This window comes from Vanacampus margaritifer, chromosome 7 (genome assembly GCF_051991255.1).
Source record: "Vanacampus margaritifer isolate UIUO_Vmar chromosome 7, RoL_Vmar_1.0, whole genome shotgun sequence".
In the NCBI taxonomy this organism is placed as follows: Eukaryota; Metazoa; Chordata; class Actinopteri; order Syngnathiformes; family Syngnathidae; genus Vanacampus; species Vanacampus margaritifer.
The window spans coordinates 24,213,903-24,227,863 of record NC_135438.1 but is presented as its reverse complement, the minus strand read 5'-3'; the positions used below and the strand labels follow the sequence as shown (position 1 = coordinate 24,227,863).

The 13,961-nt window shown below is 40.0% G+C and overlaps 1 protein-coding gene across 5 annotated transcripts in view; it reads right to left on the bottom strand.

The window, feature by feature from the left end:
- Nucleotides 1–13,961, bottom strand: part of sorcs3a (sortilin related VPS10 domain containing receptor 3a) — a 300,196-nt gene that overhangs the window by 120,548 nt on the left and 165,687 nt on the right. For all 5 annotated transcript variants that reach the window (XM_077570516.1, XM_077570517.1, XM_077570515.1 and 2 more), the window contains one exon: nucleotides 286–444. In XM_077570516.1, coding sequence (XP_077426642.1) covers nucleotides 286–444 — 159 coding nt within the window. The remainder of the gene's footprint in view (nucleotides 1–285; nucleotides 445–13,961) is intronic.

The following is a 13,961-nucleotide window of genomic DNA, read 5'->3' as shown; positions in this document are numbered from 1 at the left end:
TTAGCATTGAACAAACTTAATCTTCATCAAAGTACACCCTTCACTACTTTACGGGGGCCGAGCCATCTTCTAATGAATTGTCGTGACCGATGGAATAATCGATAGGATAATCGATTACAAAAATATTATTTGTGACAACCCTACCGACTACCAACATATGTGAAATGGCATTAAGAAAAAATGTGATCTAAAAAAATGAATTCAAAAGAATTCAAGCTCTAATCAACATCAAAAGTTCCGTTCACAAGCAAAGATGGCACATTAAGAAACCTAGCTCAATCTTACCTTCTGATCGTGACTGTAGGCTAAGGCCCAGTCCTCCTCAGTGGGGTGGAATAATAGGCTTAGAATGAAGAAAGTGAGGCGGTACTTCTGGTAGCTGGCTCCTTCGTCAGAGCTGATTAGCACACTGCTCTCAAACTCAGGATCAGTCAGCACCATAATCTGATAGGAAGAGAAAAAAAATGTTTGTTTTTCTTTTATTGTTTTTACAGGGGGTTGGGGGGGGGGCATGCATATTTGAAGGGCAAGTGTAAGTGGTAGAATATAAAAAAATGGAGCGAGGCAAAGACAGAACTGTTTGTAGAAGAGGCAGTGTCAGCAGAAAAGGCCAGGCTTTGGCTCACATCAGGCTAATACTTGGCAACAAGTCCACCACACTTCCAAGTTAATTTAACAAGCATGACTCCGGAATAGCTTGCTGTAACTCTGAGACTTTGTAGTAACACCATACTTCTATTAAATTAGATCAATGATATTAATTAAAAAGCAGAAATGAAGCAGTACAAACCCCAATTCCAATTAGCTGGGACGTTGTGTAAACAAAAACAGAATGATTTGCACATACATTTCAACCTACTGTATATTCAACTAAATATACTACAAAGGGGATATTTAATATTGAAAATGATTAATGTTATTCATTTCTTTATCTTTGCAAGTATTTTCTCCTTTTGAATTTGATGCCTGCAACATCGTCCTAACAAGCTGGGACGTAGCCATCGAAAGATGAGGGAAAAAGATGCGGTTTACTCAAAATACAATGGATGCACAAAAATGCATGGATTGCGTTTAGGGGTTTAATGCCAAACAAAGACATGCACCCAATTGTTCTAACATTTTTATTAGTTGCCTGCCTGGTGCAAAATGTCCTACCCTCTGCATCGCATCTCCTATGTTGAGTGAGGTGGCAACAGCTTATCTGTGAGGACTCAGGATTTGGGACCGGAGAATCACAGTTGAAGTCCCATAACAGATAAAATGCAAAACTGCCCATCACTCTGTAGCGATTATTTGGATTGTCGTCAAGGCGAAAAACGAGAAATTTAGACGATACTGAGGGGAGTTGTAATTTCCTCAGCAACCTCTGGGGGCACCACGTTCACTTTGTCTTTGACTTTAAGAGGCTGGAAAAGTCAATTGCACCTAAAAAAACTGCTGGAAGACCAGTTACCACTAATGAGGTCCATTGGCAACTTGATTGGAGTATAAAAAGAGCTTCTCGGAGTCGCAGTGTCTCTCAAAAGCGAAGATGGGTAGAGAATCACCAATTCCTCCAATGTTGCGCAGAAAGATAATTGAGTAATATCAGAAAGGCTTTTACCAGCAAAAAATTGCAAAAAGGTTGAAGTAATCATCATCTACAGTGCATAACATCATCCAAAGATTCAGAGAATCTGGAACAATCACTGTGTGTAAGGGTCAAGGCCGAAAAATTATACTGGATGCCCATGATCTTCGGTCTCTTAAACGGCACCGCACCGCAGACAGGAGTGCTTACTGTAAGGGAAATTACAGAAAGGGCTCAGCAATACTTCCAGAAAACATTCTGGGTGAAAACAATCCACCGTGTCAGCCGCCGTTGCCAGATGAAACTCTACAGTACAAATAAGAAGCCATTCCTAAAGCAGACCAAGAAGCGAAGGCGTTTGTTTGGGCCAGGGGTTATTTAAAATAGTGTGGCAAAGTGGAAACCTGTTTTGTGGTCAGACGAATCACGATTGGAAGTTATTTGTGGAAAACTGGGGCGCTATGTCATACTGAATAAAGAGGACAAGGACAACCCAAGTTGTTGTCAGCACTCAGTTTATAAGCCTGCATCTGTGATCGTATGGGGTTGCATGAGTGCGTGTGGCATAGGCAGCTTCCACATATGGAAAGGCATCGTCAATGCAGAAAGGTATATTCAGATTCGAGAACAACATATGCTCCCATCCAGGCACCATCACTTTCAGAGAAGATGCACTTCTCAACACGATAATGCCAGACCACATGCAGCATCAATTACAACATCATGGCTGAGTAGGAAAAAGAAAAGGTATTGAAATGGTCAGCCTGCAGTCCACTTCTTTCACTTATAGAGCACATTTGGCACATCATAAAGGGGAAGGTGCAACAAAGAAAGCCTAAGACAGTTGAAGTTAGAGACACGCGTGTTAGACAAGAATGGGACAGCATTCCTATTTCTAAACTTGAGAAACTTGTCTCCTCGATCCCCAGACGTTTGCAGACTGTTGTAAGATGCCTCACAGTGGTGAAAATGGCCTTTTACCAACTTTTTTTAGATTTGTTGACACCATGGAATTTAAAATCAACATAGTTTTTATGATACATTTTCTCAATTTAAACTTTTGACCTGTTCTCTATGTTCTATTTTGGATAAAATATTAAAAATGGACACTTCCACATAATTGCATTAAATTTTTATTCACAATTTGTGTAGTGTCCCAACTTTTTGGGAATTTAGTTTGTACATTGATTATGATAGTCATTGATTCATATCGTTATCAATCCCAGACTTAAGTCAGCACACTCCTTGCTCAGTTCATCTTGAGTCTGTGTGTACATTGCAGCTAGTACCAATCATTTGGAATTGGTAAATCGGTTCCCGGATGCCACCAAAAGGCCCACCCAAACAGGCAAGCAGCCAAGGCGAGCGCATGCTCGTTCACCAGTAGCGACTTCGCTGACCTTGGATCAGTTTTCACACGTTGTGACTTCCAGAAGAGTAGATCGGCTTGCATTCTGCCTATTGCGTCCACAGCAATGTTCACTCCATTCTGGTCAGTGCAGTCACCACTGTTGCCAGCATCCGATGATGTTTAGATCATGATACTTCTGAGCGCTCACCAAGGCCAGCCCACCCGGCGGAGTAGCCCCCACTAGCCGCATCCCGGAACCATGTTCACCAACCTCATTGTAACTATTTACAACAGATACATTGCAGCCACAATACAACCTATCACGACAGCCTTGCATGTTACAACAAATGTCCAAGCAGAAATAGAGCCAGACAATGTTTACATTCTTACAGGAACATTATCAATTCAGGTGTATAAACAAGAGTTAACATTGGCCGTTTCAGCAAGTAATCATATGCTATATTTACATTATTCAAATCATGACAGCTCCAGTTTTGGGTTAATTAGTAATATGTTACAATGATTTCATTTGGGTAACACATAATCCACAATTTAATGATGTGAGTTATTGATAGCAGTAAATGTCTCTCAAACGCCGCCAATTCTTCCACTCTTTTCACGATCCATATTTTCTTCTGAGAAGATGAGTCTTCTTTTGTTTGGATGAAAATCCGACAGTCTTTTGTCCATGTGTTCTTGATAAATCCATTATTTCTCAATGGTCGCGCCCTTCTGCCGATGTCAGCATTTCGTTTTGTAAGATTTTCATTGACGCTGACATGTTTACTTTTAAGCTTGTAGCTATCTCTAAAAAGAGCAATCTTTTTTTTCCTGTCAATAAACCTGATCAGAACTGCCGGGGGTCGTGTCCCCCCAGTTGGAAGCGTAAAGCACATCTGAATGTGCGCTGGATCCACATTTAATTCCAAATCTCTTTGTTGAGTTGTCACTTGCTGTTCAACAGTCTCGTTCGCTGAAGCTTGGTCAGAATCAACTGCACTTGTGCTGGCCGCAGCTCTCCCCGAGGGCCGCGGTGCGGTTTAATCTGGGTATCTGTAACTATCACATCGTTGATTCGAAGATTCTGTTCCAAATCATCTACTTTTTGTTCCAGGGTGACAGTGCATCAATCTTTTTCTTGTGTCTCTTTCTTCAACTGCTGAATTTCCTGCAGAAGTGGCTCGATGCTCTCTTTCATTTCAAGTATTTTGGTAACCATTTCTTTGAGTTTTGCACGAGAAGATTTTATCTCCTCAATTTCGTCAGCTATTTTTTCCGCCAGGCATATTGCAACAATGTAGTTAAAAATCCCAATGTCAACAAAATAGTTAGAAGACACAAGCGAGTGCAGGAGCAAGTACAGATGCGTCCTCGACTTTGCTAGTGTGTAGGAGCAAAATAAACGATGAAAATCCTATTATCAAGTATTCATAATCTGAAGTTGCTACTATAGTCAATTTATGGAGTTCTTTGCCTTAATAAGAGAATTGAAATGGAAATGGAATCTCTAGAGAACAAATTTGTTTAATAAACACACACATATATCAGTCACAGCCTAACCTATTAATGAAACGGAATTAAAATGTGAATAAAAGATCAAAAGAAAACATGCAACCTAACTAACTAAGATAAAAAGGTAATGAAAAAGGTGGATGGGGAAAAGAAATGGAAGAGTTTTGACCTGTCAATCTTTTTATATTTGGATCAAAGCGTTGCGCCAGTGGTATGATGCACTTACGGACTGGTTCAGGCGCACGGGAGAGAGGGACTCGGCGAGCGTCAATCCACAGGTGAAGAAAACTCCGTTGGAGGTGAGGGCGGTCGGCGCGCGTGCAGCTGGAATGCTGCACCGGAGTCTCCGGCTCATAGTGATGGGCGCACGGCTGAGAGGCTGCGGCAGGTCCACGGTTGGTGGTGATGTGCGTGCGTGGCGTGGAGGCCGCGGCAGGTCCTCAGATGGCACAAGTCCCAGTTGGTGGTGAAGTACATACAAAGTCCGAGGCGGGTGAAGCCCAGTTCAGTTGGTTTGGGACTGCAGGGTGTCGCTGGCGCACCGCTGGAGTAGTCCGTGTGTCACTGGCACACAGCGGCTTGGTGCGTAACATCCATCGTGGAGCTGGGTCGGTGGGACGCAGCGTGATTCAGAGAGCGTTTGTGATGCGTGCTTTGGGGCGCACGGTGTGGTTGCAAGTCCGGGGCTCAAGAAAAAACCCAAGTGGTCGCTCTCAGCGTGTTCGGCGACCACGTTTCTGTGTAGGTCAGGAACAGTTCATGGGGCTAGAGAGAGCGTGGGCAAGAAAACGTAGGCAAGAGAAGGAGGTTCTTTGCGCGCTGGCTTTTAAGCTTGCGGGGCAGGTGGTCAAGCAGTCCCTGCCTCTTCCGTGCGCTTGAAGCAGACTTGGTCGAATGAGGCCAAGCTTTTGGGATAGCATTTGAGAATTTTTATCAGAATTGACAAGCCTGATGCTTCATTTCTCATTCTGAACACATTTCAAACACTGCCGCGATTATAAAATTATTGAATCCGCTAAGCTTCCTAATTAGCTAAACTTAGATGTCTGCAGAAGTTACACACATTATTCATTTGAGACAGACATACAGGTTGTGTACAAAGTTAAACAGAAGTCACTTGATGTCAGTCAAGTAAACAGAGTCAGTTTATGTCCCGAATTATGTAGACTTTAGATTAATTACAAACAGCAGGATTCTTGAGGATAATACTGATAGTGACCGCTGGAGGGCACTGTGGTACCATATAACTTCCGAGGGGCGTTGCTTAAAATAAACGAAACAAAAAAAAACACATAGCTGATCCCTATAGTAGTGTTAGTAGAAGTGGTAGTTATTACACAAAATGGCCAGCAGGTGGTAGCAGAGTATAAGAGATCAACCAGGGCCATCTTGCAACAAGCTCTTTTCCCCAGTGTTTTCAACATGTTTGTGAATATTGATTAAATTTAGCTAAATTCTAATGCTAATTGCTGCAAAACGGAAATGGATGCAAATATACTTTTTTCCTGATGAAAGAAGAGACTCTAATCTTTTTTTTGGTAGGTTCCATGTTTTTATGGCAATAGTGGGCCTTGCAAAATCAGTCAAAATTCAGTCAAACAGCCGGGAGCGAAGAGGGTTGCTTTAGTGAAAATGGCTGGGAATGAGTTAAAAGCAGCACACGTGTTAAAAAAGTCAGGTTGATTCCCATTTGTGCAGTTTTAGCACCCTTTGGTGGTTGGTTGTTTAGTGCAATTTAATTTTCTTTTCTTTCTTTCTTCTCTTTTTTAATTTTCATAAGGGACATTTTGGGCCCTTCTATGATTAAAATCCACGTTAATGGTAAGATGAATGGAAACATAATATGCTTGTGAACCGGGTCATTATGTGGAGGACACTCAATGTGTGCGTGAATTAGCAAATAAGTGCCTCAATATTAAGTTATTATTAGAAATTGTTATTGGAAATTATATGCATTTTTTTTACAATATTGTGACCTTTTTAATATTGTCAACATCCCCACATTATTGTGATAAATGTTGTTTTGTGATCTTAGTATTGTAATGTTTGGTTATTGTTACATCCCACAATATATAAATGAATTACCCCTTGAGAGATTATAAACAGTATGATGGGTTATGGGTAAAATAAATACTCCATGTCCATTTGAGGATTATCCTTGTCTCCCTTGTTTGAATGGCATCACTGTTTGCTGTCCCTTGCTGTGACTTGGCCGCCAGTGCAATGTTAACCTCTGCTCCCTCGGACCTGTTGAAACATTGTCATTTTCTCGCTCCATTGCACCACAGTGCGATGATAAACTACTGTGGTAAAGTGAATGTGTGATCTGATGAATGTTATATCACTGTCAAGGGAGAATAATAAACAGACGAGTCAGAGCTTACACTGTGATAGACTGCAGTTATAGCCACAAGAGGATCATGCTATCGTTTTGAAATGAACAAAAACTCTAATATGAACTCCTTGGTCTAAATTGGTCACGCTGTGGTGTAAATACAGTGTCATAAAAGCTCAATTTACATGTGTACATATTTACATCCTATTTACATATATACATTATTCCAATGAAATGGGATCATTATCAGGCTTATGCAGAGCTTGCATATGAATCAGGTGTGTTGGAGAAAGGAAACATTCAAACCTGCAGGACTCTTTGCCCAACACTGCTCAAGCTGAACAGCTGATGCAGTCACACTAATGTATCTACATGGTGGAACTAAAATGTAGTGATTTTACTTGTGGCCAATAAAATTGTGTTTTCTCCCATCATTTCACTCACCATTCATGTTCCTGTGAGCTTGGCAGTGCTGGGGGTAACACGTTTCAAAAGTAATGTGTTGCAGTAATATATTACATTTAGTCAGTAACGACATAATATAATGAGTTACTGCGATAAAAAAAAATTATGACTCCCGTAACACGTTACAGTTTTGTGGCCACAAAAACAGATAATCACCAATTAAGTGACAAAAGCCATTCATCACAACAGGAGGAGCAAAGTAGATCTATCATTTGTGAGCAGAGTTGCTTACTCTTGTATTGAAACCACATATGATAGAGCGATACACTGGACACCTGGCCTCTTTTGAGAACAGTATCGTATTTTTTCAACACGATAGTCACCACTGTACAGGCTGGGAAGTCATTGTTTGCAACACCACTTACAGTCACGGTATCATGAAATAAAACATTCAAAATATAAGCACAAACTAAGTAAAACCAAAAAATAATAAACTGCGTTTAGAACTGTGAACATGTAAGCGGTATTGTGTTTTTAGATATGATTTAAATGAATGTGCCATCACTTGCAGTAAGGAAAATGATGCTCACCGATTGGCTGTCGACGAGCAAAATGCATTCTTGGAAAGATCTTCAGTGGCTGATGACGTCACGCTAAAGCAACTCCGATCGCATGCGCACGACATCGAGTGCCACACACCCAAAACAAGACGTAACGTGACACCGTGTTGATACTGAAGTACATAATTATGGTCCCACATGGTGTCGCGTCGGGGATCACCTTATCACATGGATTTACATGTAAGTCCGTGCCTTTTTATCTCATATCGCCAGAATAGTGAGACAGGAGAAGGTACTAGAAATGTTTTGGGGAAATGAGGTGATGTATGGAGAGTTTGATACGTCTACTAAAGCTGATGTCACGTTATTGCTTCGCGGAATAAATAAACCCTCTGTCGAGCTGCCACAAATGTCAACTTAATGCTTCATGTTTCAAATGGAATTAAATTAAAGACAAATATAAATTTGACAATGTTACTTTGCGTTCATATTGCAGACACATCACATACATATCCAATTTATAAAGAAGAAATTGCAATTGTAGCCTATTGTTTACACTGCATGGGGAGAGAACATCAGACACATGTTGCATAGATGGGAGGGAAAAAAATCTGAATTGGGCTGCAGTGTGAACATAGCATATATATATTTTTGCTTTTATTACACACTACCATCCATCCATCCACCCATTTTGTTAGACCAGTTATCAATTATACTTCATCTATCACTATTTTTTTTTTTGCCAATTTATTTACATACAAGTTTACTATACATAAAAAAATTACAGTATTTTATCGATAAGAAGAACACAACTTGTCAATGTGTGACACCTCTTCAGTTTGCCTGATTTTTATTCCATTAGTGCCGTATGATGTCAAAAGAAAGAATCCAAAGTTTGAGGCTCCTAGCACATACCTTTTTCTAGTTAAGGCCCTTCAAAGTTTGTGTGACACGCCTAGTTTTGGGATCCGGGAATTGCACACTAAATTTTGGAGCATATTTGGAGGCCCCTATCTTTTGTTTTTATGTAATAGCAGGCATAGTAAAGTATAGTATGGTAAAATGCTATATGTATGTATTCTGACCCTGTCTATCAGAATATGTGCTTAAAAATAACATAGTTGTACTATATTAACCTTTTAAAAAGTGGATTTTGTTTATGCTGCAATAGAATTTGCTGACATTTTGAGTGTTCATATCTTGCAAATGTTTTGCATTGGTGGAGTTTCAACTGCTCGTTCGGATTGGCAAAAGGAATAAACCCTCCCTGATAATCCAATTGAAATTCCATTCTGATTCAGCCTTTTTATTTCGATTGAGGTGTTTTTATAAGGAGCATTTTCATTCCGTTTGGCCGGTCGAATTCATTCTAATTGGATTACATGGCTCCATGTAAACATGGCCAGTGTTTACATTTAAATGCATTTCTACTACCTACAGCACAGGTTAAAAAATAAAAAAAAATACTGATCAAGGGCAGAGTGGAGACTATGCAAAATTAAAGTTTGATATCAGGCAGGCTTCACTAACAATCAGCAATATGCTGTAGAATGCAGATGCATACTGTTCATCCATTATTTCAGTTCGAGGATAAAAGACAAGCTAGAGAACCTGCTATTAATGAATGTGCGAGTGTGTCTACTGCAACTGTTTCTGCTCCAACAACAGTTCAACAAAACACAAAAATAGTACACACAATTTTTTTAAGGTCCTTTTTTAATATTTCACTGTTTATTTTTTGTAGCAGTCTGAGTATTTTTACTAATTAATACAAAAAAATGCACATTTTATTTAATTAAAATTTTACGTAGGCCATTAAATACATAATTCTGTAATAATTTAAGTGAAGCAACAAAAAAATTCAGAAGCCACTTGGCAGCCTAAAACCGGTTCCCAGAAAAGAGCCCAAATACCCATCACTACCAGAGATGGAAGAACCATTCTGGATGGATTACATCACACAGGATTAATTCGGCTTGGTCTGTGTTTGATGGAAGGTGTAGCAGAGTTGTTATCGCAATATGGTCATTTAACCATGGATAAAGTTTTAATCACCCACATTTAGTTTGCTTCCCAAATTACATTTTCCGTTATGTCTTCATTTTTACTTTTATTTAATTAATTGTTCGGATGGGTGTCATTCAGTAAGTAGACATTGGATTTGTAATTACCTGCAGTAGAAAATATACATCTTTGTCATAGCTCCATGAAAAATTTTGGTTTACATGATTTGTGTATGCCATGTTGTCAGACATGGTCTACATTTTCAGTATTAGATGACGTTAAAATGATGTACAGTATTGCTATACAACTACAAAGAATGTAATACACTCAGTTGTTGATTTGAGTTAAATGTGCATAGAATTATTCTACCTCTAGGTGGCATTAGTGTTTCATGTTAGACATTGATGAAGCAGTTACAGTACATTTTATTTTTCAAGTTGTGAGTAAAAGAAAAGAAGATGAAGCAACTTGTGGAATCCTGCCCATTTTGTTCATTGAAACGTACAATAAGTCCCTAACTCAAATAAATATATTTATTGTTATTAGGGATGTAATGATTCACTCAAGCCTGATTTAATTTTTTTATTTGTATTTATTTATTTATTTATTTTGACAACATGAATCATTTGATAAGCAAAATATGTTTTTATTTTAACATCTGCATTTTTCTTTGTTACAAACATTAAAGCTGCTCTCTTTAACAATTTGGCCAAAAGTATTTTTTTCAATAGTCTTTTTATTTGACCATTTATGACTGAAACATCTTCTAATTAGTTGATTAACACCTTGGAGGGGACAAAGAGCACCCCTGCCACACACACATACCTCTAGCCCCCCAGCCTGGAGTGAGAAGACTGACAAAAAACACACACAAAAAAATAAGTAAAAACTTTTTCCTTTTTTTACAGAAACCTGACTGTCTTACTCTGCAACAGAAGATGAAATGTTATGTTTGACATTTTGGAAATGTTGACTCCATGAAGTGTCATGAAAATGTTCCATTGCATTGGCCGATTCTCCACTTAACTTTCATGTGTGTGCACGTTTTGGCAGTTGTCAGCTAGGTAACGTTTCTTTTGATGTGTTCAACTGTACGTGTTTCCATTTGATTGAAGTTTGAACTTAGAATACCAAAATTCCTACAGGGCTGGTAATTTTCTGCCCTGGTCTCTGTGTAATTCGATAGTGGACCCTCCTGGTTGGTTGGTGACCGAGCCCCCTATAAAGGCAAGCTTCCTGCTTGCTTCATTCTTTTTACTCTCTTTGCCTTTTCCCTCTTGGCTCCTTCACACTGCTGGTTCCTGGCTCTGGCAACCTGCTCCGTGGGGAGTTCATGCTTCATCTGGCTCTGCTTTGGGCGCGGCTGCTAGCCAAAGGCTAGTACACCACGACCGCACGGCTTGCCATTGCACAGCGACAGGCGCAGTAAAATACACTGCTTTGAGTCCCTGCAAAGGCTACACGGATCGCAGTGCTAACAACGGCGTTCTGAGGCCCAAACCGAAAAGGCCTCTCTGCAGCCAACAGGTTGACCTTCCCCCACCATGAGGCTCAGCTGCCCAGCCGGACAAACTCTATCCCTCTATCTCTCTCTCTCCATCTTCTTCTTCTTTAAAGAACAGGCTTGGTGAATCTCCAATTCAGGCTTTCCGCGTCTTCGAACCAACACCAGACCACTTGTAAGTGCAACTTTGCATACATTAACCAGATTGTACAAATTGGTGCCTCCAATTGGGTTGAACAATTAGGTCAAATGTGGGTCCCATGTTGGTTTGATTAGGAAAGCCATCACCTCGTTTAAGACCGTTTCTCCTTTCCTGTTTGTGTTTTTCTTTGATTATTTTATCATTGTAGTTCTTGTTTTATTGCCTATCACAGTAGTTAGAGTTTTGCTTCTTTTAGGTTCCAAGTAGATTTCCCCATATAGGTTAGAAAATAAACGTGCACAAAATCAAAACTTGATTGCTTATTGTGTGTGTTTCATAAATTTATAGTAATCTCTAAACTGAACAAAGAACTCACAAAATCTTAAAAAGGGTACCAGCCTTCATTTTTAATGACTGATTCAACGATGTTCTAATCTGTTATCCTGATATTACTATTAAAAATAGATGTGGTGCTTCGAGGTTGTGATTCAAAATGAATTTAAATCTTAAATTTGAGACTCCTTCAATTGAGTCAATTGATTATTAATTCAAAAAATAATATTTATTGATTTAATAATTAATTGGACCAATTTCCCGTACACCTCAACACTCCTTGTAGAGGTACACGTTGAAACGATTGATTAGTGGAATTGATTGGATTACAAACATTTGCCAGTGTTACTGCCCGGACTGTACATAGCGACATCACGTATGCTCTGATGGCTTCTGTACTTTCAGCTTTTATTGTTTATTATGTGCATTTATCATTTGTGAATTCAAGGTGAAGAATCTCGAGATATTTTTATTTAAAAAATTTAAATAAGTTTTTCCGACCGCGCTAGCTACTAGTACTAGCATGTTTCAACAAAAACAACAACAATGTCGATTCATCACTTATTTTCATACACTCTAACAACAATTTCAACTTTTGGGCTGCTGGTAAACGAAAATAAGAGACTTTAAGGAGGGTTTATTTAGAGAGATCTCAAAATCAAACATCTTGACCACCAGATCTATTTTTAGCCAGAGCTAGCCACGGCTAGCGGCTCACAAATATCACGATCACATTATGGTAAAAGTATTTTTACCATCTTACAATGACACTTACCTTAATCAAAATGGTCAGAACACACTTTGGTAGACTGTCGATTGGAAATTCCGGACACTTCTTTGCCCCTTCCCATTCGACATTCCATGGACCCATGAACGGCACACAATGTGGGGCACATGACGTCATGTGCATAATATCTATACTGTAGATGGGGTGCTGCTGACCTCGGCTCGGGACATTGTGAGTTAGTGGGGAGAATATTTTGAAGATCTCCTGAATTCCATCGACATGCTTTCCTTTGAGGTAGGCTCTCCTATCTCTGGCGTTAAAGTCGCAGAGGTGGTTAAAATCCTTCTCTGCGGCAACACCCTAGGAGAAGATGAGATCCTCCAAGAGTTCCTAAAAGCTCTTGATGTGGTAGGGCTCTCCTTGTGCACATGCCTCGGGGACTGTGCCTCTGGACTGGCAGACCAGGGTGGGGCAGGTCCCCTCTTTTTATGAAAGGGAACCAGAGGGTGGGTTCCAACTACAAGTGGATCACACACCTCACCCTCCCTGGTGAGGTCTATTCAGGAATGCTGGAGTGTTGTGTCCATCGGAAAGGTGAATTTAAGATTCAGGAGGAGAAGTGTGTTTTTTATCCTGGCCATGGAACAGTAGGCCAACTCGACACATTTGGAAGGATCCTTGGGGATACAAGGGAATTTACCTAACCAGTCGATGCGTTTTATGCAATTATAGAAGGTGTTTGATGGTGTCCCTAAGGGGGTTCTGTAAAGGATGGAGTACAGAACCCCCTCATATGGACTCTTCGGTCCCTGTATGACCGATGTCAGGGTTTGCTGACAGTAAGTCCGATTAATTTCCAATGCGGGTTGAACTTTGCTGCCAAGGCTGCCTTTTCTCAACCATTGTGTTCATAACCTTTATGGACGGAATTTCTAGGTGCAGCTGAGGCATTGAATGTCTGTGGTTTGGTGACATCAGTATTACATATCTGATTTTTGTTGGTAATGTGGTTCTGTTGGCTTCATCAAACCACCATCTCCAACTCTCCCTGGATCAGTTAACAGCCAAGTGTGTAGCATGGTGACAAAAATCAGCACATTTAAATCTGAGACCGTTGTCTCAGATTTAAATGTGCTGATTTTTGTCACCAGTCTTCAGTTAGAAAAGGGTGGAGTGCCTACTCCAGATCAGAGATGATATCCTGCTCCTAGTTGAGGAGTTCAAGTGTCTCAAGGTCTTGTTCACAATAAGAAAAGAATGGAGTGGGAGATTGACAGGTGGATCAGCGCAGCATCTGCCATGATGCAGACTCTGTATCAGTATGTTGTAGTGAAGAGGAGGCTGAGATAAAATCATTCATCTCATATTCTGTTCAAATTGAACTGCAAGTTATCCAAGTGCAACACCCTTCCCAGAAAAGTCTGATTTTAAGATTGTTGGTCTTCGTTTTTCCTTATAAATAACCAAAATAAGATGCACTGAAGGGCAGCGGGGGCATTATGCTTGGGCTGTTATTCA